The sequence below is a fragment of the Parambassis ranga genome, chromosome 7 (genome assembly GCF_900634625.1).
Source record: "Parambassis ranga chromosome 7, fParRan2.1, whole genome shotgun sequence".
In the NCBI taxonomy this organism is placed as follows: Eukaryota; Metazoa; Chordata; class Actinopteri; family Ambassidae; genus Parambassis; species Parambassis ranga.
Genome location: NC_041028.1, coordinates 5,417,355 through 5,444,339, shown reverse-complemented (window position 1 = coordinate 5,444,339; position 26,985 = coordinate 5,417,355). Strand labels below are relative to the sequence as shown.

At 38.8% G+C, this 26,985-nt stretch overlaps 2 protein-coding genes across 3 annotated transcripts; both read right to left on the bottom strand.

Moving 5' to 3' along the window:
* Positions 1-1,369: 1,369 nt before the first annotated feature.
* Positions 1,370-11,197, bottom strand: cdh26.1 (cadherin 26, tandem duplicate 1). 2 transcript variants are annotated; one of them, XM_028409716.1, is made up of 25 exons: positions 11,117-11,197; positions 10,094-10,153; positions 9,930-10,022; positions 9,701-9,847; positions 9,462-9,606; positions 9,183-9,352; positions 8,930-9,106; positions 7,965-8,024; positions 7,797-7,889; positions 7,569-7,715; positions 7,330-7,477; positions 7,079-7,251; positions 6,870-6,998; positions 6,596-6,781; positions 6,119-6,387; positions 5,855-6,000; positions 5,534-5,761; positions 5,227-5,448; positions 4,897-5,015; positions 3,788-3,862; positions 3,114-3,179; positions 2,873-2,929; positions 2,404-2,439; positions 2,242-2,319; positions 1,370-2,045 (listed from the first exon to the last, which is right to left on the bottom strand). In XM_028409716.1, the coding sequence occupies exons 1-25, from the start codon at positions 11,141-11,143 to the stop codon at positions 1,827-1,829; spliced, it is 3,270 nt and encodes a 1,089-aa protein (XP_028265517.1). In that variant the 5' UTR covers positions 11,144-11,197; the 3' UTR covers positions 1,370-1,826. The 2 variants fall into 2 exon arrangements, with proteins under 2 accessions (XP_028265517.1, XP_028265518.1); XM_028409717.1 differs by having other exon boundaries at positions 2,242-2,316.
* Positions 11,198-14,445: 3,248 nt separating this feature from the next.
* LOC114438786 (dysbindin-like) lies at positions 14,446-25,288 on the bottom strand. Its single transcript, XM_028410345.1, has 4 exons — positions 25,027-25,288; positions 17,115-17,264; positions 16,879-17,028; positions 14,446-16,500 (listed from the first exon to the last, which is right to left on the bottom strand). The coding sequence occupies exons 1-4, from the start codon at positions 25,067-25,069 to the stop codon at positions 16,202-16,204; spliced, it is 642 nt and encodes a 213-aa protein (XP_028266146.1). The 5' UTR covers positions 25,070-25,288; the 3' UTR covers positions 14,446-16,201.
* Between the last annotated feature and the right edge of the window lie 1,697 nt (positions 25,289-26,985).

Sequence of the window (26,985 nt, the reverse complement as noted above, 5' to 3'; positions counted from 1 at the left end):
TCCTGCTTGAGATGGCCTTCTTGGTGACATTATTGCATGATGTTTGCACGAGAATAACACAACATCTTCTTATGCCTGAAAGAGCTCACCACACTGCAACTTTAGCAGAAATGTTGAATGTTAAAAGGTGACTGACCTGGCTGTGACATGCTAACGGCAAGCAAAAGGCTCTCAGGCTGTTGGAAAAAAATCTAATTTCAATCACCACCGATGATTAGCAGACTTCAATAACTTCACAAAGGTCCCAGAAAGTTAATACTAAGGATCTCCCGATCCGATCACGTGATCGGAAATCGGCCCGATTACATGGTTTCAGACTTGATTGGAATCGGACGTTATCTCCTGATCAGGACTTGGATATTAGGGTTGTCAACGTTACCTCGGATGAGCTGCTTCCATTACCAGTTTGAATGGAGGTATTTATAGTTTGCGGCAAGACGTTTCAGGCAGTTTGTGGTAGTGTACCCTTGGAAGTGGGTAGCTTATAAGTTGCTTATGCAATCACATACCTTTATCTACCTTTGTAAAGAACCCTAAAAGTATCGGATCGGGACTCGGTATTGGCAGATACTCAAAATCAAATTCCTCGGACTCTGACTCGAGGGCAAAAAAACCTGATTGGGACATCCCTGGTTAATACACTTCTGTTAACGCCACTGTCAGAGTATTTGAGTGTTTGTGTGCCATTAAGTTTAAGTGCAGCAAACTCTCTTGGCGAGCACATTTTTAAATATTTAAGTATTCTGCCTGAAATATTTACACTTTAAATTACTTTAAAGTTTTTTGTTTTGTGTGGTTCTCATCCGTCCACATAATATTTTGCTCTTTTGCATTTCCTATTTCTAATACCAGTACTTTCACTCAGTTGTTTTTCTATGTTGTCTATTTCTACTGTGCCGCTCAAGACAAGAACAAACAGGGTCTGAACTCAAATTTAAGGTTTGAAAACCTAAATGTGGTTTCGAGTTTTTAGTGTTCGTCAAACAAGTTTTCAGATTTGCATATTACCTGCCTGCCGCACCTTGGTGACTATACTGAATACATACCATTGATAGACAAGTTTAAACACAGCTGCTGACAGTCTGATATTAATGGATTATAGAGGGGGCAGATATGCTACACTGTATATGAAATACAATGGCTGATTGACTGGTGAAGCCTGAGGCCAGTTCAGCTGAAACAGAGGCAGGTGTTAGATGGGTACACATTCCTGGCCTGCAGTTTCAAACATCACAAAAGGTTTTTAACTTTAAAACTTTAAAAACATTGTGATAGAAAAAGGAACTGCACTCCTCTCATTTTGCTTTATACCATTAATTTATCAGCCCATTATGGTGAGAATAAAAAAAAAGAAAATCTGGTTTCTGTAGAAAAGTTGTTTATTGTACTTACAAGTAATTATTTATATCTTTTAGTAACAGCAAAGTTTTCTGTAAATTCTCTATACATGTCCATTTGTTTTCTAAAAAGTAATCACACATGATGAAGTGTCCCAGTATCCTCTCATGAATTTTAATTTTCATAATAATACTGTTTGGACAAATCCACCAGAGCTTCAAATAACAAACTGTTACTGGTAGTGATCAGTGTTATTGTAGCAAAGTATATAAAAAACCCAGATACACCCAGTCACCATCAAACAAGTCACCAGAGCATGTCCTGGCTCTGCAATGCATTTAATTCAACTTCAAGCAAGCAAAATAGAGCTTCTACTCTGGAATGTTGGTTTCACTTATTTATCCTCCTATTTATCCTCCTAAGATCCAGTCGGATCAGTCCACGATCCAAACTTAGGTTCGTGGGGTTTGCAGTTCAAGCAGTGCACTTTAAAGCTGTATGTTTTTCTCTTGAATTGACTGCTGACAGATAGCTCCCAGGGTCTTGAATTTTGGCCCCAAATCATCCAGAAAGTGCAAATCCTCGTCCAGGTTGCTGAGCGACAGCTCATCCAGTGACTGACATTTGCTGCCGCGTCCCTCATAGGTATACATGCAGGGTTGGTACAGTGGATGGCCCACGTCATTTCCAGCAATGGAGGACAGTTTCTGTGGGATTAAAAATATGATTTAAGCATGAAGACAAAATATATATTTAGAAATTTTTGCTTTATCCTATTTGTTATGACACAGTTGTGGTCTCTCCAGCGTTTATTGCTGTGTTGGTGCATTTGATAATCAATAAGGCCTGCACAAAGCATGCCTGGTGGTCAGCTCTGTGTGATGCATGATTAAGCCCTCTTACCCGGTCGATTTGTTCTGCTATGCGTACGTCTGACCGCAGGCTCAAAGTGTGCTGGAATCTTGATGAGCCACCCCGCTGCTACAAAAGAATATTGTGAGAGCTCAATGTAGTGCCTTATTTTACCTGTTAAACAATATTTAATCTGTGATGAGCACTACTTACCCAGCTGCTCATCCTGTTTGAACCCCATGAAGAATACTGAATGTAAGGAAAACAAAAGCATTCAATTTTTGAAAATTTAGTCTTCTGGATTATATTTAATACTTCAAATGTTATTAAAAGTTAGAGGACCTGCATCAGGAGCCATTACATAATATGTGAAAGCTATGCTTGGTCGTGTGTTTTTAAGATAAAATTTAAATTGCACTGCTCCAGGTTATCATTCATTTTTAATTGTTGAAACCGTGTTGAAACAGTGCCAAACTGAAAAAATAAATCCACAGACTGTATGCCAAATACAGATTCCAGCACCATCTCTCAGTTTTGTGCAGATTCAACACACATTTATCCTTTTTTTTAAAATGCAGGTTCTAACACCCTCTTTTGGAAAATAATAGGTGGTGTGCCGACTAGAGTAATTCAGAGCATGTCGTAACATCATTGTCAGGACTTTGTTTGTACAGTCACTCACGATATTCTGCCCCTCATAGCTTCTTAATGTGTCTCTTTGATTGTGAAATTCCCGTGGCTGCATGTTGGAAAAAAAGAGAGAAATGAGGCTAAATCAGGATTTTATTTCATCGTTAACAAGCCCCTTGTTCAGATTTACATGATGTTTAAATCTGAAAACGTATTTCTTCATTGTGACATTATTACTATTACAGTATTTTTTTAACACACACAAGGAAAATATGTAAAGACCAGCTGCTCACCATGTGGTAATCTGAGCTGTTGTAGTTCTCGATCTTCTGCATCATTACTGGTGACATCTCAGATATCTAAAAAAAAAAAAAAAAAACAATATCTATATATCCTCAAGATCATAAAACTTAAAAAAATTTAAATATTGTAAATATGGACACATTAGTGTAAAAATGTCCAACTTTTTGTATTCGTATACACACACTGCCTTTTAATCCTAACTACTTCAGGCACTTTACACACCTACATACCAACAACAGCAGAGTAGGGTGTGACATGAAAGTTGACATATACAATTTTTAACTGACACCACTTGTGTCTTATATAAATAAGATTATAACAGCAAGCTCTAAATGTCAGCAGTTCAAATAGTTAGATAGTAGTATTGCCCTGTTATATCACGTTAACATGCAACCTGCGAGCCGCTTGTTACACAATCATGTGCAAACCCTATAATTATTTATACACACACACAATAATCATCATAACTTCCCCCCCACACAGACATATCTGTCATCAACACACACAAACGAAAGCAACAACTGAATTATGCAGGAACTGATTTTTTTCATATTTTTATGTGTCACTGCTGGAAGACTTTTAAACTTTCACTTTAGTGCACACTATGGCAGTTTTCTCTCACACTGACACATGCAATCCACAAAGAGGAATAAGAGAAATATACCTGCACGTTGCCCATCTTTATACCATCTGTCACAGTTATTCCATTCGAAGGTGACAGTAGCAGAGCGGGCTCAGCCTGACCGGGAAGACAGAAGAAAATAGTTGATAGAAAAGAAAAGAAAACTTTACAACAAGAAGAACTTTTTTAATCTCATCAGGGGGAAATCTGCAGATCGGAGCAGCTTGTTGTACAAAAACACAATAATTTGCATATAATACTGAATAAAATGTGTAAATAACCTTTAAACAGCAGTTTGTAGTGGAATTAAGTTGTGGGTATTTAATTTTTGTGAATGACCGATTAGTTTCAGATGCAGCTTACTGAACCTCTGATAGTAACATCATGGGTAAAAATGAGCTTCTGTTGTCGATGACAATAGATCCTCCTGTATTACTGAGAATTACTAATGACTGCATTCACACAGCCTGTTTGATGTGATGGTGTACATGTTGTTGCATGGCATGTAGAAATGTTTCCTAGGAAACATTTATCCAAAGGACTGACTCGTAAATGATGACATGTTAATTTAAAACACACACATTCAAGGGAAAGGGTGTGTATGACACGTAGGCTATTATATTCAAATTTAAGGTCAGACCAATGCTTTGATGTATTAATATTAGACTGAGGTTAACTAGAAGGCCTGTAAACTGCAAATTACAACCAAAACAGCACACAGTTTATACATGTAAAACATATAAAAAAGCAGCACAAAGTGGAGAGTGGTGGGATAGAAGACAGAATAAACTTTTGTGCGAACTATTTCACTTTCATTTTCAGTTACTGTATGTTTGGCGTCTGATTTAGGGGAAAGAACATGGCTTTGGTTAAAATAGATGCTTTTAGCCGTTCCACAAACCAAATCAATAACACTGAGCAACATTTGGCTCCTATATATAGTTTAGATTATGTGCATAGATTTATTTTACATGTATATATATATATATATATATATATATATATATATATACAGAGAGAGAGAGAGAGAGCTCCACTGGAGAGTACACTTTTGATTGACATATGTTTGCTTGTATAAGGGCCAAAATCTAGATATCTATATTATATGGATATTTGTCCATATAATCTAATTTGCAACACAGTTGACCCACCTTGCATGCAGCTCCGCCTCCTTCTTGGTTGTAAATGATCAGCGTTTGGTTGCCCTCATCCGGTTCCAAGTACTTAAACTGCTTGTCTCCACAGTCACAGATAAACAGCATCAGCAGTACTGCAGACACAGAACATGTCAACACAAACTGTTTTAAGCGCTTTAGGTATCTTGCACTGTACATCAGTTATATGCTATTCTTAATAATGATATAGGCATTGTTTTTTCCTGGAAAATAATAAAACCATCATTGGAAAGCACAACAAGCTGTTTCATAGTTTAAAAACATATTTTTTATGATGTACATGTGCACTTTGAATACCATACTTACGCAAAAATAAAAGCAATCCAGCAACGATCAGACCAATGGCAGCTACTCCAAGATTGAATGAAAGCGGCTTTTTGCTGCGACAACTGTGACTGTCTTCACAGTCACACACGATCACTATTAGAGTTTCCTTCCCCACGTTGTTCTGCTGATCCTGCATCACAAGCGGCACTGAGTAGTTCCCATATGGAAGATGCATCAGGCTAACAAGACTACCTTCCTGACCTGGTGTAGAAGGTAAAGAGAGGCGTGTAGTAGCTTTTAGACTGAAGTGGTTTTTAGATGATCTGGAAATGTTGTATGTACGAACCAAAAGAAGGATCCAGTTTCCAACGTTTTCTCACAGATTCATCATCTCCTAGGGAGAAGACAAAGGGCCCACTGTAAGGAGTGGCATCTGCATCCCTGACAGGCACTACGACCTTGTTGACCTTGTTTCCACACATAATGAGGCTGGTGTTGACGAGCGTAGGTTTATTGTCATTGATATCCCTCAGGTTGACGAAGACAGTGCATGTACCTGTGGCTGCGGGATCACCTTGGAAAGCACCACAAAACATCACTTCATAAGTCAAAGCAGTTAACTATCCACCTAGTCATGATTAAAATACACAGGGTGAGTTCTTCTTACCATCATCTATACCAATGATAACGATTTTGTAGTTACCATCAGCATCAACATAGGGTGACTCTCTGTCCATATTTTTAGTTGTTGTGATTGCGCCTGTTTTATTATCAATGGCCACCCAGTGAGCTGGATCTTCCACCAGAACAAACCTGGCCACAGGTTTGAATTTTAATAATTGTGTATTTATTATGTAACAGAAGACAGACGAATCACACAGACACACATATACATTAAGCTCAACAGACATAGAATGTGTAGAGACGCTACCTGAAGTTGTCAGAGTCGGTGTCATATACTGTTGGTGTGAACAGCACCTTCCCTGGTTCTTCCTCTTCCTTGTTGTACACAGTAGTTGTGGCAGGCCTGAACTCTGGTGGGTCATTGGAATCAATCATTTTCATGGTGATATTGATTGAGCTTGGATGTGGTTGACTGTTTCTGGCCACAGCTTTGAAATTTTCACAAACAAAGAGATCTTGAATGTTCTTCACTCCGATCTCCAAGTTGTTTAAAGTTGTCCGGTCATAATTTTTTGTCTAGAAGAAAAAAAAGCAAGTTCAGGTCACGACAGCTGTAACTGCTGTGTATGAATGCTGTGGTGGCAGCTCAGGATCTGAAATGGCACCTGTCATCATCTATGAAATCAGGTCTTTACAAATGGGATTATCTCTTTGTGCCTGTGTGTATAAAGCTGAGTTTAAATAAAAAGATCACTTGATGTTTCTAACGAAGTGCATGTGTTACCTTGACAACACTCAGAATACCCTCATTGGTTTTTGGGTCTGTTTCAATATTGTAGATTCCTTCATCATTCCCTTTAATGAAGAAGAACTTGGCACGCCAGGCATCAGTATTAGGCTTGTCCTTGTCCTCTACTCCGATTCTCAAAACTTCTTTGACGAGGGTCAGTTCTTGTGCATGAGCTTCATACTAAGTATGAAGTAAAAATAGTTTCATATTCAACACCATACATCACTCTGAAAAGCAACTTTAATATATACAATAAAAAACTCCATACATGCATCTGCTTGAATGTTGGTAGATGTGTGTTTGTGTCTTCAATGTTTAGAGTAACAACAGCACTGGAGGAAAGGGGCGGCTTTCCATGGTCTGTTGCTTGAACAATAATTTCGTACTTCTTTGCTTTCTAAAAACATAAATACAAGATATTACAATCAGCAAATGTAAGCAGGTGCTGCAGGTAACTGATATAAACAGTGATCTCACATCATAGTCGAAACACCCTTCGAAGGAGAGCTGGTACAATACTTGGTCTTGGATCTGTTTCACCATAATCTTAGGATGTAATGGAGTCTGTTTAATCACACTGACGGTAAATGTGGAGTTTTCTGTCCCCTCCTTATCTTTGTCTGAGACCTCTAAACTCACTGGCAGAAACCCTATAAGAAGGAAGAGACATTCATTTCAATTTGATTGCTGCACATATGCACACACTATGAATCAAACTGTATACTAACCCTCTACTGTATTTTCCTCCACAGTGGCACTGTATTGTTTCTGTGAAAATGTGGGTGCATTGTCATTTATGTCCTTTACATCAACATCAAAAGACAGTTTCTTGTCTATTTCCTTTCCTGTGTCTTTGTCAAAGACATCAAAGCTGATCTGTAAAGGAGAAACAGCACTCATGGATTTCACTTTGCATCAATATTGATCTAATCTATTATCAGAGTGATATATTTCTTTAGTGGCTTACGTGGAACATTTGTGTTGTCTCTCTGTCGACAGGCTTATGTGCAAAGACGACTCCACTCGTTTCATCGATGGTGAACACTCCGTCTTCCACGCCATCTCCACTTATTTGGAACCTGACGTTTTTCCCCTCAGTCTGGTCATTAAACATCTAAAACAACAGAGTCCAGTTGTTAGGCTTTGCATGTCTTATTGATTGGTTGTTTTATTGTTTACAAAATGATTTTTTCACCCGTGTAAGTTCTCTTGGGTATTTCACTTTCCATTCCTCCTCTAGACTGATTGTAGACAAGACCCATCGTCTTTTTGAACGCTTCAAGAGATCCTGGTATGACAAAATATATAAAATCATTCTTTCCAAAAAAAAAAAAGAAAAAAGTTTAAAATATGAAATATTTACCCGTTTGAAACGTGTCTTCTGTTCGCTAACATGAGACTCTGAGAGGGCCGGCACTGAAACCTAAACAAAACAAAGTAGACAGAGGTATAGAATCAAAAAATTTAAATAAATGGGCTTTTTTTTTTTATTCGAATAAATTATAAACTGAGAACATATCTTTCACACCTGATAATTTTAACTTAAAGTTTTCAAAAATGTCAATACAGACAACAACTTCATTCTTAGGCCACAGAGTCAGTTGTTACAATATTAGAAGTATTTTAACTCTTATTTTGTTCTCCTTTGACTTTGACCATACATCACTCTAAAAAGCAACTTTTTAAATTACAGGGGGTCTTCTAACGTAGGTTGTTGTATATTTTGTGGGTTTACTGGTTTTGTTTATTATGTCTTTTTAATTTTCCTTTCTTTATTTTTTATTATTGTCATTGTATTTGCGTATACCTGCTAGTGGAGGTATTTACTGGTTTTGTTTGTTCTTTTTGTTTAACTTGTCTTTTCTTTATTATTCTTCATTGTCGTTTGATGATACCTGCTGGTGGGGGCTATGTCCCAATGCTTTTATTAGGGTTGGTGGCCAACGATGGTGGTGGTGTTGTTCCCTTGGTGTGCTGTGTGACCTGGGCTTGAGGTTTTACACATTGCTTTGGAGTGTGTGGCACGTACGTGTGTGGTGTATTTCTTTTGTCCATTTTTTTAGTATTTGGACTCCAATGCCCCCAATTTCACCCTCCTATCCTTGGCCAGGAAGCTCTAACTATTCCTTTAGCTGTACGTTTTTAGCCTTTCCTTCTGTCTATTTCTTTCTGGAAATTGTTTACAATAAATTATATTTGCTGAATTGGAAACCTTGTGTCCTGCCTCCCTTTGTAACAAACCAGAGTGCCTTTCTATACTGTATAACATTTATTGGATCACCTGTGTGTTCCTTGGGTACAACCCAAGGTGCCGTTAATGGTACTTACATGTTTAATTAGGTTGGTTACACCACTCGTGAGTCTCCTTAATAAACTGCATACAGTCAGCTCGACTGTTGGCAGACTGTTTGTGTCTTCAATGTTTAGAGTAACAACAGCACTGGAGGAAAGGGGCGGATTTCCATGGTCTGTTGCTTGTACAATAATTTTGTACTTCTTTGCTTTCTAAAAACATACAGATACAAGATATTACAATCAGCAAATATATGGTGCAGGTAACTGATTTTAACAGTGATCTCACATTGTAGTTGAAAGACCCTTCGAAGGAGAGCTGGTAGAGTTCTCCTTGGATATGAACCACGCTAATCGTAGGCTGTAATGGAGTCTGTTTAATCACACTGACGGTAACTATGGAGTTTTCTGTATTCTCCTGATCTTTGTCTGAGACCTCTAACCTCACTGGCAGAAACCCTAGAAGAAGGAAGTGACAAATGAGAAGACAGAATAAAGTCCAGATGTGAAGTAAATATTTTACCATGTCATGTTAAATGATGTTAAATAAGTCAAACTGTATACTAACCCACTGTATTTTCCTCCACAGTGGCACTGTATTGTTTCTGTGAAAATGTGGGTGCATTGTCATTTATGTCCTTTACATCCATATCAATAGACAATTTCTTGTCTATTTCCTTTCCCGTGTCTTTGTCGAAGACATCAAAGCTGAACTGTAGAGACGGAAAACAGCACTCATGAATTTCACTTTGTATCAATATTGATTGATTGCATCTATTATCAGAGTGATATTCTGTAGTGGCGTACGTGGAACGTTTGTTTTGTCTCTCTGTCGACAGGCTTATGTGCAAAGACGACTCCACTCGTTTCATCGATGGTGAACACTCCGTCTTCCACGCCGTCTCCACTTATTTGGAACCTGACGTTTTTCCCCTTAGTCTGATCATTAAACACCTAATTAAAACAAGCCCAGTTGTTAGGCTTTGCATGTCTTATTGATTGGTTGTTTTATTGTTTAGAAAATGATTTTTGTCACCCGTAAAATTCCTACTGGGTATTTCACTTTCCATTCCTCCTCTAGATTGATTGCAGACAAGACCCATCGTCTTTTTGAACGCTTTAAGAGATCCTGGTATGACAAAATATATAAAATCATTCTTTCCATAAAAAAGTTTGTGGTTCAAAACATAAAATATTTACCCGTTCGAAACGTCTCTTCTGTTCACTAACATCAGACTCTGAGAGGGCCACCAGAGCAACCTAAACAAAACAAGGTAGACAGAGGTATGAAATCACAAAATTGAAATAAATGGGCTCAAATGTTTAAAATTATTTTAATAAATAATAATAGTAATTTAGACTGAGATCATATTGTTCACACCTGATAATCTTAACTTCAAGGTGGCAAAAAAGAAGAGAGACAAATGTCAATACAGACAACAACTTCATTCTCAGGCCACAGAGTCACTTGTTACAATATTAGAAGTATTTTAACTCTTATTTTGTTCTCATTTGACTTAAAGCTGACTTGATAGAAACTTTGAATTTTTTGCATTGAGTATTTGATGCTATTTCACTAAAACAATCAGAGATTGAGACGGCGGGCGACACACAGCTCAGTAATGTCCTCCTACAGAACATGAACAGGGATAGCAAAGTTGGCTATAATTTTAACCTTATTTGCATTGTAAATGTCAGTGTTTTTTTAGATTTTTAGTAACCTATTGAAGGGTATGGTGATATGAAAAGTAAAGCTATATAAGAGCATTTCTAAGGTCTGAAAGCAGGCAAATCAACACCAACGTGGCCGTTCTCTACTTCAATTAATGTACCTGAGAGCTGGCATATGGATGTGCATTTACAAATACCTGTGTGACTTGTTTTGCACAATAAAAACTATATTTACCGACACCTGCACATTAAAAAGCTTAGTCGCTCTAGCACATTAAAAGAAAAACATTTAAAAAACCCCACATATGCCAACACAAGTATGTTGACAGTTTTACATCTACACACTAAGGAAAAAAATGCATGATTCTTAAGTTGTAACTATAGTAAAGGCAGGAGGACATATCCCATTCTGTACATTTTGTATTCTGTTGTTGTGATGCACATCTCAGCAAAAAGTTTGTGACAAAATGATCAAATTCTCAGTGTTTTTTTTTTATGTAAGACAGGTTTGTTGGCTTCTAAAGACTGGAGAAAACTAAAAATTTCACCTACCAACAGAATTAGGAAAATAATCCTCATTCTTGTCCCCGCTGCTTGATATGCTCCGACGAAGTGCTTCAAAACAGTCAGAGGCAGTCTGGATAAAAGTGTAGAGGACAACCCACAAAGCCTGCAGGCAACAGTGTGGCACCAACAAAAGGCTGCTTGTTCACATGCATAACTATGTGCAATATGATCTATTCCATTTTTTTAAATGTTTGTGTACATTTATTGTACAAAAGAAGACCTGTGTGTACTTGAAATGATCTTGATCATGTATTTGATTATGCACATGTATTTTGTGAGAGTGTTAATTTATGTAACTTTTACTCTGAAGGTGTGCTCGGCTCAGCTCAGGTGTACATCCTTCCAGCTGTACTGCTCATGTTACAATGCTTTATTTATGTCTGGCCTACATCACATGCAACTTGAGCTCAAACTTGTAGGCCCTGTCTGCTTCACACTGTTCTGTTTGCCTCACTCTCACACTTGCAATACGTTCGGTACATTCTGTCCTGTTCCGCATACGTACACATACACATACACGTACACGTACACATACACCTACACCTACACATACGTACTGAGCGCTGACACCATTTACTTCTAGAGTCGTAGACTTTCAGCACTTCCTCGGTAAAAATATCACTAAAAATAGACACGATCAAGGGATTAGACCTTACTTAACTACACAATTATAGTTAACTGCTAGTCATGTGTCCACCTTGCCAAAGGCAACATCAACTGGCAGGCTTTCATTATATATTTAGCTTTCAACATGAGCTTCTCATTAGTGCTCAACACACCTGCTTTGAAGTGGCTCCATTATTAAAAAAATCATTTGTGATGCCTTAGAGGTTTTTCATGTAGATTGTTTGTGCATTCAAAACAAATGATTATAAATATTATTAAAAATAATAATAACAGAGGTAGTTGTGTAACCAACTAAGATAATAAATTCTTAACTTTTAGCATAGCTATGCTGCTAAATAGGCCTACGCTGTCAGGGGACACAAGCAGGATCCACTGAGCAGTTCCCTGTTTCCTCAAATCCCCCTCTCACCCTCTGACCTCTCCTCTATTCTCATTAGTCTGGTTCATACTAGTGATTCATGTCATAAACTGTGTTTGCTGTCTTCCTTGTAGTTTTGTGCCTCTCTCTCTCTCTCTCTCTCTCTCTCTCTTTGCAGGTCCCTCTGCCTCCAGACCTGCATGCTGACCTGCAGAATATTCCAATGCTTATTGCCTACACCAGTCTCTGCTCATCTTTACCAATACATTACTATTACCGTACTATTTATTGACTGACGATATATACTGTATATAAAGATATCTGCTATAATACAATCACTGTTTCATCTTGCTTGTCAACATCAACAACCTGTCATGTTTGTTCTCTGTAATGTATGATGTTAGCTGCACCTCTCTCTCTCTTTCTCTCTCCTTCATCCTCTCTGTCCTGTCTACCTCTTCCTCTGTTGTTCTCAGTGCTTTGCAGTGACTGCAGTGAGTAAACAGAGCGTGAGAGGAAATGCACATTCCACACACATTAATCAGAGAAGATAAAATATAATAACACCTTCAGGTGTTTAATAGCATGTTTCACAGAGGTGGTTTCAGAAGGTCGTTAATCAGCAGTGTTTCTGCTTTTGTGTTTTTCACACACAGCTAACGGCTAACACTGTCTTTATTTGAGAGGGCAGCTTTTACTGATTGAGTGAGTTATTCTGCTTGTCACACAAGAGTTATTTGCCCTCTATTATATAAATTGTTCGACCTGTGAGTAAAACAAGCTTTCTCTTTGTGATGTGCCATAGGTATGTGTTTATGTCTCTGCAATGCAAACAAGTTGTTGTCACCATGTTTGTGAGTCTGTTCTGCTGTTATAAACCTGATGGTATTGAAATGTATTTATAATGGTATAATGGTAATATAACACATCAGAGAAGCAGGTTTTTAATACACTGCAAAATGTTTGCCAGGGGGAGAAAAAAAAGGTCACAGGCTTCTTGGGTTGTGCATGTCGAATCCTAAAAAACAGGTTGAGGCGGGTTTCTAATTGAAACCCGCCTCAGGGTCAAGGTCAAATGTTGGTTTTCCCAGGAAATCAGCGTGCTCGAAGAAAGAAATTATGTGATAGAGTGTTGGAATACATTTATTGGAGACAAGCGCTTGACAATTTTCATCTCATGCAACTTCATTCAGGTCCAGATGGTTTATACTCCGCTATATTTCAGCGAAGAAGACTTTGCATTTCTTACTCAGCGCAGTGCCATAGTTCAAACTGGTGGTTTCCTCTTCTAATTTCAATAAAAAAACACCTAAAAACAAAGATTGGAAATTTTCCAAGATGTCAAATTTGGGGGGGGGGGGGGCAGCAGTGACACAGTGGTATAGCAGGGTTGTCCAATAACCAGAAGGTGGTGGTTCAATCCCAACTCCTCCCTAAGTCATTGTTGTGTGTCCTTGGGCTAGACACTTCACCAGCACTGCCTGTGTGGCATGCCTTGCTAGTCATTGTATGACTGCTTGGCAGCAGCCTTAAACAATCTCCCTCTGGGATTACTAAAGTAAAAATCTCTTCAATAAATCATGTGATTATTTTATTTTGAATGTAGAGTGGTGTCAGTCAGGGTGACTAAAGCAGGACTTTACCTACATCTTACTTTCTTTATACTTCATTCCAAATAAAGCACAAAGCAATGACTGAAGTCACTTAAAATGGTCTGAGAATTTGGTTTAAAAGAAGATCTAGCATGGCAGTAGCTCTGAGCAGGTAAACATTACCACAGGCAGCACTATTAAATAATGTGTAGTCAAAGTCAACTGAGTTTAGTAATGGCACGGTTGCAAAACTAGAAAAACTGGATCCCTAATCCAGTCAGTATGGATCAGGATTCTGTTTGATTATACATTCAAACCTTTGTAAAGAGCTGCAGCAGTTTTTTTTTAACCTTGTGTGTCCGTTTTACATTTATGCATCCAGCACTAAGGTGCTATTGAGACCATTTTTAGTTGTCAAATCATGACATCTCTGCAAAACTCTACAGTTGTGCACCGAAATAAAGGCAGGTTCGAAGCTAGGCACCGTGGTGTCTGTTGTGATCTGATCACAAGATAATCTCTCTTGTCATTAGTCATACTTGTGATACAACTTTGCTTCCTGTGGTTGCCATCAGTTAGATCTAAATGACAAACTTATAATGGTGGTGAGACTACACAGAATGTAAAAGACCAGCAATAACAGAGCGTACATCCTCTGTTTTATTAAATTATTTTAGTTACAGTCAGAGATACAGATTGTTAACAAAAGAGGTTGTATTGAAGTGGAAGTAGCCATGGGATCCACCACACCCTCATTCACATCCCCTTGCAAACAGATGAAATGTATTTTACATTGTGCATACGCACACGACTCTGTGTCTGATAAATCACTCACACTCCCCGTGGCCAAGTCACACCTCGCGTGGAGTACAGGAGTCACCTGCATAGTTCAGTAATGCAACACGTAACAGCAGCGAAAAAATCGGAAATAGTCACTAACAAGAACAACACGGCATGCATTTACAGATACAGAGCCATTCATGATGCTGTGAATAGTTTCCACATGCACACAGCAACAGGTTCATATAAAAGCTTTTGGGGTTGCACTCACTGTGACCCATTGATCTTTAGAAACAACAGGAAGAGATGCATTTGTAGTCCAGTTAAATCACCTGTTAATGGTACAATTACTTTAAAAATCATTTAAAGAAACAGCAATGGGATTATGTTAAAAATGCTGCAGATGATCCATCTAGCCTAATGCGATTTTTGTGCCACAAGAAGATTTATCAATCTGTTCCTTTAGGCTAAGAGTTAGTAGTGTGACATGTCAGTATTATCTACTAACTAATAACTAATAACTATGATCAAAATGATAGTAAAGAAGACTTTTTTCAGTGAATCTGACTTTCCTCTTTTCTATCTATCCTCTCTTTCCTATTTTCGTTCTTTACATGGCTGCTGGGAGCCTGTGCTTACAAAATGAGTGGAAATGGAGATTCCCTCTGGCAATAAGAGAAAAACACCTGATAAACTGACAACGCCAGCATGTTAGTACAGATCAGTGACATTAAATGCAAATTATATGACTCATATAATTTGCATGTAAGTGTAGAACTACTGCCAAGAATCTCTGGGTCTGACACTGATTGGATCATGCCAAGCACACCTGTTCCTCCGCTGTTACTTCAATGACTTCGGCCTCCAAATTCAACTCCTTCCTCTTCTGATTCAGCATGTTAGAAGCATTTATTTACAGGCACTCTTCTCCTTTTCTCCTCCTTCCTTTCCCCTACCTCAGACAGGAATCTATCTACTAATCCCCTTTGCTATTTTCATAGGGCTGAAGCAGAGCTGAGAACGTATATGATCTTATAATGGCTGGTTCTAGCCTCAGTTCTCGTGAGCAAAAGTTAAGTCAAAAGACTTTCTCTATTTCTCACTTCCACAACAAGCTTCCTGGGTCACTCACTCCGCCCTCTTCTCATATCAGCTCTCTCCTACTTTTCCTCCATATTTTCTTTTATTCCCTCCCTCTCTCTCTTTCTTTCTCTCTCCCCCTCACTCCTCTCCTCATGCTCTAGTCAGCTGATTAATAGACGCACCTCCTTCTCCTATCAGTGCTCATGTCTTTGCCCACGCAGCTAATCAGATTTAAGCACAAAATTTATTTTATTTTATTTTCAGACCACCAATCAGAAGCCCTAGCCAGGTCAGCCTCTGATCCTCTCCTTCATCACTACTAGACCTAGTGGGAGAGAACCTTTTTTTGTCCTTCTTCCCCCTTCTCAAATTATGTCACTTCATGGTGGTCTAAAAGTTAAAACACTTTGCATTTGTATTCAATCAATATAGGCTACAGTCTTGTAACTTGATCTCTCCTGATTGAAATGAATTTATGCAAAGTCTAAATAAAATCTAAGAAAACATTCAAAAGACACAATAAATCACAGCCTGGTCAGTCATGCTCAGGATTGTCACTGTATGAAAGAGAAAGGTATGCAAATGTGCAAACAAAGAGAACAAATAGATTTTAGGCTTTAGGAATAAAATTCAGTCCTTATGCGTTGGAAGGCATCTTTCCTCCTCATCTTCCTCTTCTGTTTCCTCATCCCTATTTTGTGGAACAGAGGTCAGCAGCAGAGTGTCAGCGTGGACTTCTTCATCATCTGACTGGATCACCGGTGTGTCGGCTCCACCCGCGCTGATGTCGCTGGAGCCGGACGATGTGGATGAAATGCGAGACTGCGATCCACGGTACACTTCGTTTTGCCGTTTCAAAGGTGCACGCTCCCTGTAGACAACCTCAGCATCTTCATCCTCCTCCTCTTCCTCATCATCGTCCTCACCCTCTGTAATTTGAATTTGATATATCAGTGCTATTCTCAGAAAACGCTTCACACCTGACCTCTAAATGCAAAACACTGAAACCAACAAAATATTGCAACAAAAGCAGCTACTGTACATTAACTTAATTTGACTTTGAGAAATAACATATCACAGAGTCTTTTGACTAACATCGACCAAAACTAAATAAGGAAGATTTGTGTCCATAAAAGTAGCCTAAAAACTAATTAAACAGTTAGTAAGTAAGTAGCTGAGGGTAATGTGGTGCCAAGTCCCTCACTAAATCACATGCTAGCAAAATCTGCATTGAAAAATCTAATTGAAATACATGCAGGACAGTGAAGTAGCAGTAGATTGATTGTGGCTCAGAGGCAAATGTGCACCTGGAATAGGAGATGCCAGCGCTCCCTCATCTGCTCCCGAGCCTGAGTTGAGGAACACATCCAGGGCTTCCTGGTCTGATATGTCCATCAGGTCCATCTGCTCTAGGGTGTCTACGTTCACCTCCATAGATGAAATACTACCCATGGGGGCTGCAGCAAAACAGTATATAGAAAATATCTACACAGTGAAATCAGTGAGTCATTTGGGTCCCATTAGAGGTAGAATAGTAACTCACGTTTCCGGCAGTCAATCTGTAGGTGTGTAGAGGGCAGGTAGTTATCGACATCTTGTTGATAGACTTCCTCGAAAAAACGCTGTCTCTCCCTCAGCTTCATGTGCTGAGTGGCATTGTTGTCCAGCACCCTCTGAGAGTTGTCTGTCTCAGCTGGGCAAGAAAAGAAGACACATAAAAAATTTTTAAAACAGCCACATGGCACATGGCAGCCACATCTGTTAAAGGTCACCTATGTTTTGAATTAGAATAAAAAATGTGTTTTTGCCAGTATACACTGCAAAAACTGGAATATAGCTAAGATGAAATATCATAAATCAAAGCAAAATATCTGTCAAGATAATTCTTCTTACAGTGGATTTTTTTGTGTTAGAGCATTAAGTGTTTTGTTGTTTCAATATCTTAATGTTATAACTTGTTACTGAGAAGATTTTACTGTTTATTTTTTGTAGATGTTTTGTTTTGTAATGCTTGAATGAATGAATGAATTAACCCTAAATGAGAACCACTAAAATTCTAAAAGTTTTAGATTAATACAGGCAAGTGCAGATCTACTTTATCAAAGTTAAAATTTCTTATTTCTCATCTCAACATATTAAAGACACAAATTTAATTCATTGTTTTATTGTCTGTGTTGTAACACAGCACAGCAATTACAAATGCCAGGAAATGAAACAGTAACTAATTTCTGTGCAGCCTGTCTGTGCTTTAGAAATAAAAGTGAGCAAGCAACGTGCTGCAGCCTATTTGAAAAGTAAAGGTGAAAATCCATGCATCATGACAACAAACATACTGTAAATACACTACAATTTAAAAGTTTGGGGTCACTTGGAGATGTCTGTTTTTTTACAAAAATTTATTTTTTTTCAATGAAGATAACATTAAAGTGATCAGACATGCAGTCTAGACTGGTTAATGTGGTAAATGACTATTCTAGGTAGAAAAGGCTGATTTTTAAAATATGAATATATACAAAGGTATACAGAGGCCCTTATCCAGCAACCATCACTCATATGTTCTAATGGTACATTGTGTTAGCTAATCATGTTGAGGCTAATTAGAAAACCTCTGTGAAATTATTTTAGCACGACTGAACTGTTATGCTGGTGACTTCTCTTCCCGTGATGATAAAATATTTTGTATTCCTGAGTTTATCTTGGCCATTGTGAGGTGTTACAACCGGCTTAGGGGAAACCTAATTTTAACATAAAGTGACTCTTCCCTCCTTTTCCGACTCTCAAGGTAGATATGAAAAATACCAACGGCAAATGAAATATTTAAAAATGTATTTACAAACGAACTAAGGCAACAGAAAACTTTAGAACAACTAAGGTTCTCAGCTCCTGAACAAAAGAAAATAAATTCAAACAAAAATACAGGTGATTCCCTGACTTCCTAACGAAAACGAATAAACAAAAAGTTTTTTTTAACAAAAAGCTTCTCACCCCTACTCAAATGTGCCTCGTATGTGTTTCGCAGTTAGGAAGGTCACAGAGTTGTGGTTCAAAGTTTAATGCATTTGGCTCACTGAGACCATTATGGAAATGTCTCACTGGAGGCTCTATGTCTCACTATGGCCGAGATGCTAACCCTAGCTCTCCGTTAGGGTTAGGGTTAGAGTTAGAAAGGTCACGGAGTTGTGGTTCGGGTACTGTATTTTCCGGACTATAGGTCACACCAGACGAAAAAAATATATGTAAGTCGCACGGGACTATTAGTCACATCAGCCAAGGAATCTATAATGGAGAAGAAAAAAACATATACTGGACATTTATATTATCAAATCTGACACCAAGAACAGACATTTCATCTTGAAAGGCAAATTATAACAATAACATTAAAGTAGAGAACAACAGGCTGATTATGTATATGGTATGCTAACGTAAGGCATTGCTGTCTATTCAGCTATTATTCAGGTAACTATAGCATAAAGAACATAACAAAACAAGTTTATCAAACTCTCGATTTCACTCCAAATCACTAAATCCATTGAATTTGTGTGTCACTTCTGAACAACTCTGCCAACTCTGGAGGTTGACAAGCCTAGAGTGCCCCCTAGCGGCTGTCAATGTGAAAATAACAAACATGTTAAATTATATATTTTACTATATAAGTTGCATCTGAGTATAAGTCACATTTATAAGTGCAGCTTATAGTCTGGAAATACGGAAAACTGTTGTACATATTAAAAAATATTTTTAATGACCTGCATTCCTTTTAAGTTTTAGTTCATAAGAGTTAATACCCATTGTGAACACTGGCAGTGGTATAAAAACTAGTTCCATTGTAGTCTACAAACAATTAAGGCAACAAATGAGGTGGATTAAGGGCGGGTGGTATGTGAGCTGTTTGTGGTTTCTCCAGTGTTTCTCAGGAACAGTGAGAAGCAACGTAATTACTTCAGCTATTAAACCCGTTGCTCTCCCGCTGGTCTCTCAATGCTACTGTTCTGCAAATTTATGACACAGGGAACAAGCCCAGTCACATTTTATGGTTGCTGCAGGCTTTTACTTTGGGCTTGTCTAGCTTCCAAACATTAAGGTATCTTGTTAAGCAACAGCAGAATAAAAGATAACAAAAAGTTGACAGCTGGTGACAATGTCAGATAGTGTTTAAAATGCTGCAGCCATACATAATGATTCAAAATACTATACAGTGACTTGGATTACAATTTCAGATAATAATAATAATTTATATACAAACAATTGCCATTCTTTCTTTGACTGACTTATTGCACATACTTTAATTCTGTGTTTCTTTTATATTTTGTTTTACTTTGTGTTGTCATGTTCGGCATCCCTGACTTTTCCTAAGGCAATGAAGTTCTAATGAGAAGAACCAGATTCAACAACAGGCTAAGAGCATTATATATATTTGTTACAATATCCAGTAGCTGCATGAATACAAAATGTGACATTTTTGCATAACAATTTTATTTGCAAAAATCTTATTTTAATTTTCAAACATTGGAATCTGTGTTTGAAAATTAAAATAAGATTTTTGTCCTGTGGTGTACAGCCTATTGCACACTGACCTCTGTCAGGCTGACAGGCTGTGGTTGTGTAATAGTGCTACATCCTCCTCAGCACACAGAGTGCTTCTTCCCCCTGGGCTCCATGAGCTGACACTTTGACTCATGTCACCATTGTTTTTGTGTGTGTGTGTGTCATGTAAATCTGTAAGCACATTTTTCACATTGACTGTACATGTGCTTATGCATTCATGCTGTTTAGTTTCTGCTCATTGGGTCACCCAGTCTGCATAACAGTCTTACATGACTAACATGTTTACATGTTGTCAGCAGATGGTTCCAGCATGGAATTAAGGCTGGTTCCACTAACAACATTTACTTTGCAACATTTACATCTCCTTTCAGGCTGTTTGAGCTCTGCTTTTTTCCTGTTTGAAAACAAACACTGCAGCGCATCTGTGCCACCCAGCCACCCTTCTCAGACATCTTCATCTCTGGAGACCCAGCCAGTCAATCTGTCAATCACTCTTCCATTACCCTAGAGGGGTGTGTCTTCGCTGTCATCCAGTAATGACAAGCCTTTATTGTGTCATTCAAGTTGTGTGTGGAGGCAGGAAACTGTTGTTCACAGCTTTTTTTGGCTGATATTTCAGCAGTTGGCAGTAGCACAGTCAATGACATGAAACTCACAGTGTTGTTAAATTTAAACCTGTGCCCAGACATGAATGCAGATAAAGCAGATGCATTGGAGCATGCTTGAGATATTTATCTTTGTTGTGGATACTGGCATTAGCAAGGTTGCGATGCAGCTGTTCCTGCACATGCGTATACATACACTGCAACACGTTTCCAGATAATGGTGTGGCAGGGTGACACTGTAAGATGATGCTTCTGCATTGGTTTCCCCTTTGTATTACTTTGCTATATTAAATTAGTTTAAAATAGAAAAATAGCTCCACCTGTGCCTCTATAAGCCGTAAAACCAAGGTTATATTGCAAGACAGCACACTGAACATGCTGCTGCTGACCCGCCTGCATGATTATAATAATAATCTTTATTCATAGCAAACATATTTACAAAGTGCTTTACCACATCGTCACTTGATGGCAGAAGGAAGCTTGTGACAAAATAAACCAGTCACTGAAGGCTGTTACAGCACTGATGAGGCTTGACAATGATGAAGCTGCACAGCTTATGTAAACTTCAGCATTGCCTTTTGGGCCTTATCGAGGTCTCTTTGTCTCTCTCTCTCTCTCTCTCTGTCTCCCTGTCTCTGACTCCTGCTTTATTTTTTTTCATCTATTTATTTAAAAATCATTTCCATTACTCAAATCAAGATGGCCAGTAGTCATAGTCAACCCACACATGGCCGCACGTCCCCCATCTGTCCGCTTGTGCGTGGGAGATAAACATGTATGTAAACGACTGACTCATCCAGATAACCTCTGAGTTTCCTTCCACCCTGCTGTGGAAGACGTGTAGGAGGTCTCCTTGCAAACTGACTGAGGGCACATACTACCATGCTCTGTTTGAGACTCAGATGGTGTTCAGAGTCTTCACAGGGGGAATCCCTTGTTCCTCTGCAACATGGGTTATTAACTGCACACGATCCTCTTGGCTAATTAGTTTTTTGTTTTTTTCCATTTTCAATGTACTGACATGCAAGATGATTGTGGGCAAGGGTTACTGTGCACAAAGTCTGCAAAAATAGTCCTCAAAGTCAATCCAGACAATCTGTTCAGTCTTAGGCTGCTGCTTTACCCTTATCTCAGCTACAAAATACAGGTCACATGGAACAGATTTACTGTAGGTGGGTCAGAGAACAGAGCAGATGTGAAGGCTGACTTTTACTCAGTTAAAAAGGTTTGGGCCTCAGGATATCATGAGACAGAAAAAGGTGACAAAGAAAATAAAACCAGGAAAGTATCACATCACTAAAAACACACCATGGTAATTACAACCACTGATGGACTATAAAAAACATTTTTGTAATAAAATTCAGATTTAATGTCTGCAGAAAATGACTCAGACAGCAGCTTCCATCCCAAACTCATTTTGTCAATGATTACACTGCAAGACAATAACAGTTATGTTATCATCAATTCTTCGTATCATGAGCCATAAAAAGAGAAATGAGTCTCACTTCAAGACTAGCTACACTATTTCCTTTCCTTTCATTTTTTCTATGGCAAGGTCATCATGCATTCAATTTCATATCTTCCCTCATAACATCCAGAGGCCAATTATTCAGATCTATTTTTAATAGCAACAAGGAATGAACAAGAAAATGCTGAATTCATGTCAAAACTTCACATTTTCTATAGTTTTAGGGGCATTAACTGATTATTGTCATTAAATATACGTGCCCATTGTCTGTAGACAAAAATAACTATTTACCAAAAAATACAAGCTGGAATCATTTCCCTAATTCCAGTCATTGTGGTGATTTTAAATGGATTAATCTAAATTTAAATTTAATTTAATTTTATTAAATTGTGGATATAATTTAGGTAAGTAAGACAAGCCCAATAGAAGAGGGGAGCAACTGTCCCTGTTCCCCCACTTGTAGGTCCTCCTCTGACCTTATGGTGTTTAGAATGGATTATTCTAGGTGGGGACAGGAAGACAAATGTCTTCTTAGAGTTCTAAGAACTGCCTTTAGAAATTGCATGACACAGAGTTATCTGTGTCAGGACCCGACGGTCCCTCGACCAGAAACCCTTGCTCCATCTCAGCCCACACTGACCTGTAAGTACTTCCGCAGGTCTTACTGTTACATAATACTGGCACAATCCTTTAGCTGCACGCCTGACACTGTAAACCCAACACATTGTTGTTGTGACAGCTTTGATCACTTCCTTATTTGTAGTGTATCTAAACACATATTAGCTGAGTCTGTAGGAAAGAAATGTTTTTTCTTGAAAGAAGTTTCTCAAAGAAAGTGAAATGTGGTTATGCAACCTGGCGGTGCTGTGTATTGTTCCTCATATAAAGTAACTGTAGTGTCAGTCATTTGAGGTAAAGAGCTTTAACGGCTTGCTTGCCTCAGCTAAGCCTCACAGTGACAAATACAAAGATGACAGGATGCTGTGCATTTTGATGTGTGTCAAGAAAAACACACTGAGTAAAAGTATATTTTCTCTAGTCTGCATTCCAGATTATTACTCTTTCAGACAGCAACACCTCTTGATGTCTAGGAATCTAACCAAGATGCAGAGGTTGTGATGCAGACGGAGCCAGGGTGGGAGCTCCAGGGCCAGAGGTGACAGTTGAGCCAAAGCACATGATTTTTTAATTCCTCTGATCTTTCAGCCCCTCCAGATCTTTATATTCATTCAAATGTAACAAAACACACATAGATTTCTTTCATCGTCTTTTCCTTAATATCTTCTCTATGATGAAAACATGTAGTTCTCACATGGCACTGTGTTATTTTAATGGTGCAGTCATACATAAAGGGTTCCTGGTCTTTGCCCTGGAAGCTGGGAACAAATGTTCCTATTGAACCAGTGAGTCACATGGTGTAGCATTCAACTCCCTTGTGGCAAGTGGAAAGAAATCCCATGATCATCTTTCTGTTTTCACTGAGCAGAGAGATTGGGTGTTTATGTGTGAGAGGGAGCTAGTAAAGCAGTTGCACTGCATGGCCAGTCACATCTGACAGCCCATCTATCTCAAACTCCACCTCCCCTCTCCACTCCTCCATCTCCTAATTCCCCCCCAGGGTCTCAGATGATGGTGGCACCCATCTCTCACAGATGCACAGCTGCATAATTTTTAGGAATTATGGCTAATATTTACTGAGCCAAGCGGCTCCTCTTTTTTGTTTTGTTTTTTTTTCTGCTGGCCTTATAGCCACAGCAGTCCATCAAGCATAAATCATTTATGAGTGAGATCACTGCACCACAACAGCCACCTCCCCCCACCGTGCTTCCCTACTCCCATCACTGCTGCCCAGAGAGAGCAGAAAGTAAATTAAGACTGGTCATTTATGCCGTCCCGCCTCTTACTACAGCATCATGCTGGCCTACGTCATACTGCAGGAAGAATATGTAAGAATATCAACACATTATATAAATGCATATCTGTGTTCCATCTGCTTGAGTTTCTCTCATCTCTTCTTCTATCGCTGTGATTAGATCTTGCACTTTGCCGCTCTATGAATGTCAGATTTTGTATTCCTATTCCTGAAACCATTAAGGCACATCACTCAGGTCTAAATGCAAACATGACCTCCAGCCATACTCACTGATGTCTATTCAGGTCAATCAAAACAGGGCTTTCAGTGCTCAGTCTATACGTTAATGCTCATATGCAGGAACATTTCATTAAAGCAGCAAGTAGGGGAGATAACACACATAAAAACAGCTGTTGTGGGGCCCAATTATAAAGCAGTGTTACTATATGCGTCAGCAAGTCTTTACCGATGAAGTCCTTCTTCCTTTAACTTAGTGAGAAGTAGTTGTTATCCCTTCACTTTAATGACACCACATCTGCATCAACCACAGTCAGGCTGTCAGGCTAATTTAGCCAAACAGAGACGACCCATGGCTGTTGTGTTGTTGCTATTACTTTTACAGGTTCCTTGAAGGAAAAGGCTGAGAAAGTAATGTAACTGTACTGTTCTAGTGAGTAATAATTTATTAATCCATCGGGAACAGTTTCAGGAACACTGCCAGAGAAAATTACATAACAGTCATACCTACTATGCAGACAGAGGCACTTCGTAATCTTATTGTAGAGCTAACTGATGATTAATAAAACATGCCTGACTTAAGTGCCTTTTTGTGACGCTCTGAATGATTAGTTTTGAGTGACCTAAGGCTCATTGAACAGATTAAATGAGCTGTGGTGATACATGACACATATGAGTAATTTGCAGCACATGTGGACGTAAAGTTACGGCTGCATTTCTGTTCACTAACACACTGTTGGTTACTTACATGCCAGACGCTTGTTGTGGTTGGTTGACCCCGTAGACGACATGATCCAGTGATGAGGGGTAGCGGTTAAAGATTGTTCGCTGTAGATTTTTCTTGTCCCACTCCTGTCAAGGCTCTGGGACAGGATGCTGGTGTGCACACTGGATGGTCATCTAGTCATTGCATCTCTTGACTTTGGTACCAAGGACTATGAAAGATTCCCATTACCTTTTACAGTGTGTCTCTTTCTTCTCTTCTCTTTCTTCTCCCCTGCTCTGCCTTTTTGCTGTGTTTGCTGACTCCCTCCCTCCTCCCCTCTGTCTTTCTGATCGCCTTTGCTGTTTTTTTTTCTCTAGGTTTTCCCTCTCACTGCTTCACACTCTCATCTCAGCTCCCTCTCTGTGTCTCACACATAACACAGTCCTGTCTTGCTCACACTGTCAGACAGGATCAGTAGGGTTGTAGGGAGCTGTACAGCTTAGACACGGGTGTGTGTGTATGTGTGTGTGTGTGTGTGTGTGTGTGTGTAGAGGGGGTTGATAGTGGGCTACGGCATTGTGGCCTGTACCAACTGGTGACTGTAGGGGTCAGCAGGATCAGGAGGAGTACAGACTTTTTACATAATATTCAGGAGTACATGAGGATTAAACCCCTCCCTCTTGAACAATCCGTGCTTTGCTGGCTGAATTTATTCATGGGTTTATTTGTGTATGTCCGCTTTGGAGACATACTGACAAGAAAAGCATATCAGAAAAAAATAAGCATATGTGGACACTATTTCTATTCTGCAAATAAAAAAGAAATCTGTGTATTATATAATATAATAATAATTGTCTTACACATTCATGCATTCTAAACTGTTTTACTGTGTGGGTACTCTTAATACTGCAGTCCATTAGATCTGCAGCTGATGGTTATTGATTAATTGTCCGGGATTATGGTTGACTCAAAGACCTGAGATGCTACAGTGTGTAGCGCAGGTTTCTTAAATTCACGAATGTATGAATGAGTGGATGTGTGTATAAATGTTATCACTTCCCCTTCCACCTGCTTCTCCTGCTCAGGTCGAGAGGGTTATTCAGATTTTCATCTTCCCTTCTCTTCCTTCCTTTCTGCCACAGCTGGACCTTTACTTAGTTTTAGTGGACATATCCTATTTCTAAAACACTTACATACCTCCGGTTTGAGTATTTAGCCGTGGTCAGGATTTACATTTATGAAGCCTTCACAGTACACTGTCATCTTGTGATAATCTGGATGAACTTTATCTGTTCACTTCCTGTTTTATTTTGAAATCGGTTTGTTTTCCTGTCACCTTGTTAGCTTCTTCCTCTCTTTGTTTACTTTCCCGCCATTTTTGGGACTCACCTCCATCTAATCAGCCAATCACTCATCTGTGTGTATGTATAGACCCTGGCTGCTTTCTATTTTGTTGTCAATTTCTTATGACTCCTGCTTGTTGGACTCTTTGTTTGGAATAAACAACTGGATTGTGGACTTTAGTGAACTGATGAACATATATGTATAATTCATATCAAAGTGTACATAGGTTTTTACTAAATAAAGTCTCTCATGGGGGCAGTGGGACCTTGCTTCTCTATCTGTGTTTCTAACATCTAAACAGAGACGGATCTTTTAACTAACCTAAACTGTACTAAATAAATAATTAGGGCCAGAGCACCGAGTGGTGCGAAGGCCCTATTGTAATTGCTGTGTTTATTATTATTATTATTATTATTATTATTATTATTATTATTATTATTATTATTTGCCTGCCTGTTTAACTGCATTTTTCACCCCTTTGCCATGCACGAAAACTCACGAAACTTTGCACACTCATCAGGGGTGGCGAAAAATTTTATATTTTGTGGTCGCTGCAAAGGGGCGGGGCAAAATGGCTCTACAGCGCCCCCTTGAAATTTTCAAAACACCCCTCGCATTTGGCTTAGTTTGGAGTAGGTGCACGAAAATCGGTACACA

Bases quoted from the DNA above. Each gene is read 5' to 3' on its own strand.
- cdh26.1 (XM_028409716.1), bottom strand. From the start codon at position 11,143: ATGAGGATTATTTTCCTAATTCTGTTG. The intron at 10,154-11,116 runs GTAGGTGAAATT...TGTTTTGTTTAG, and splicing joins TTATTTTCCTAATTCTGTTG to GTTGCTCTGGTGGCCCTCTC. The intron at 5,449-5,533 runs GTTCGTACATAC...CTTCTACACCAG, and splicing joins GAAACTGGATCCTTCTTTTG to GTCAGGAAGGTAGTCTTGTT.
- LOC114438786 (XM_028410345.1), bottom strand. From the start codon at position 25,069: ATGTCGTCTACGGGGTCAACCAACCACAACAAGCGTCTGGCAT. The intron at 17,265-25,026 runs GTAAGTAACCAA...TTTCTTGCCCAG, and splicing joins CCACAACAAGCGTCTGGCAT to CTGAGACAGACAACTCTCAG. The intron at 16,501-16,878 runs GTGCACATTTGC...TTCAAATTACAG, and splicing joins GCTGGCATCTCCTATTCCAG to AGGGTGAGGACGATGATGAG.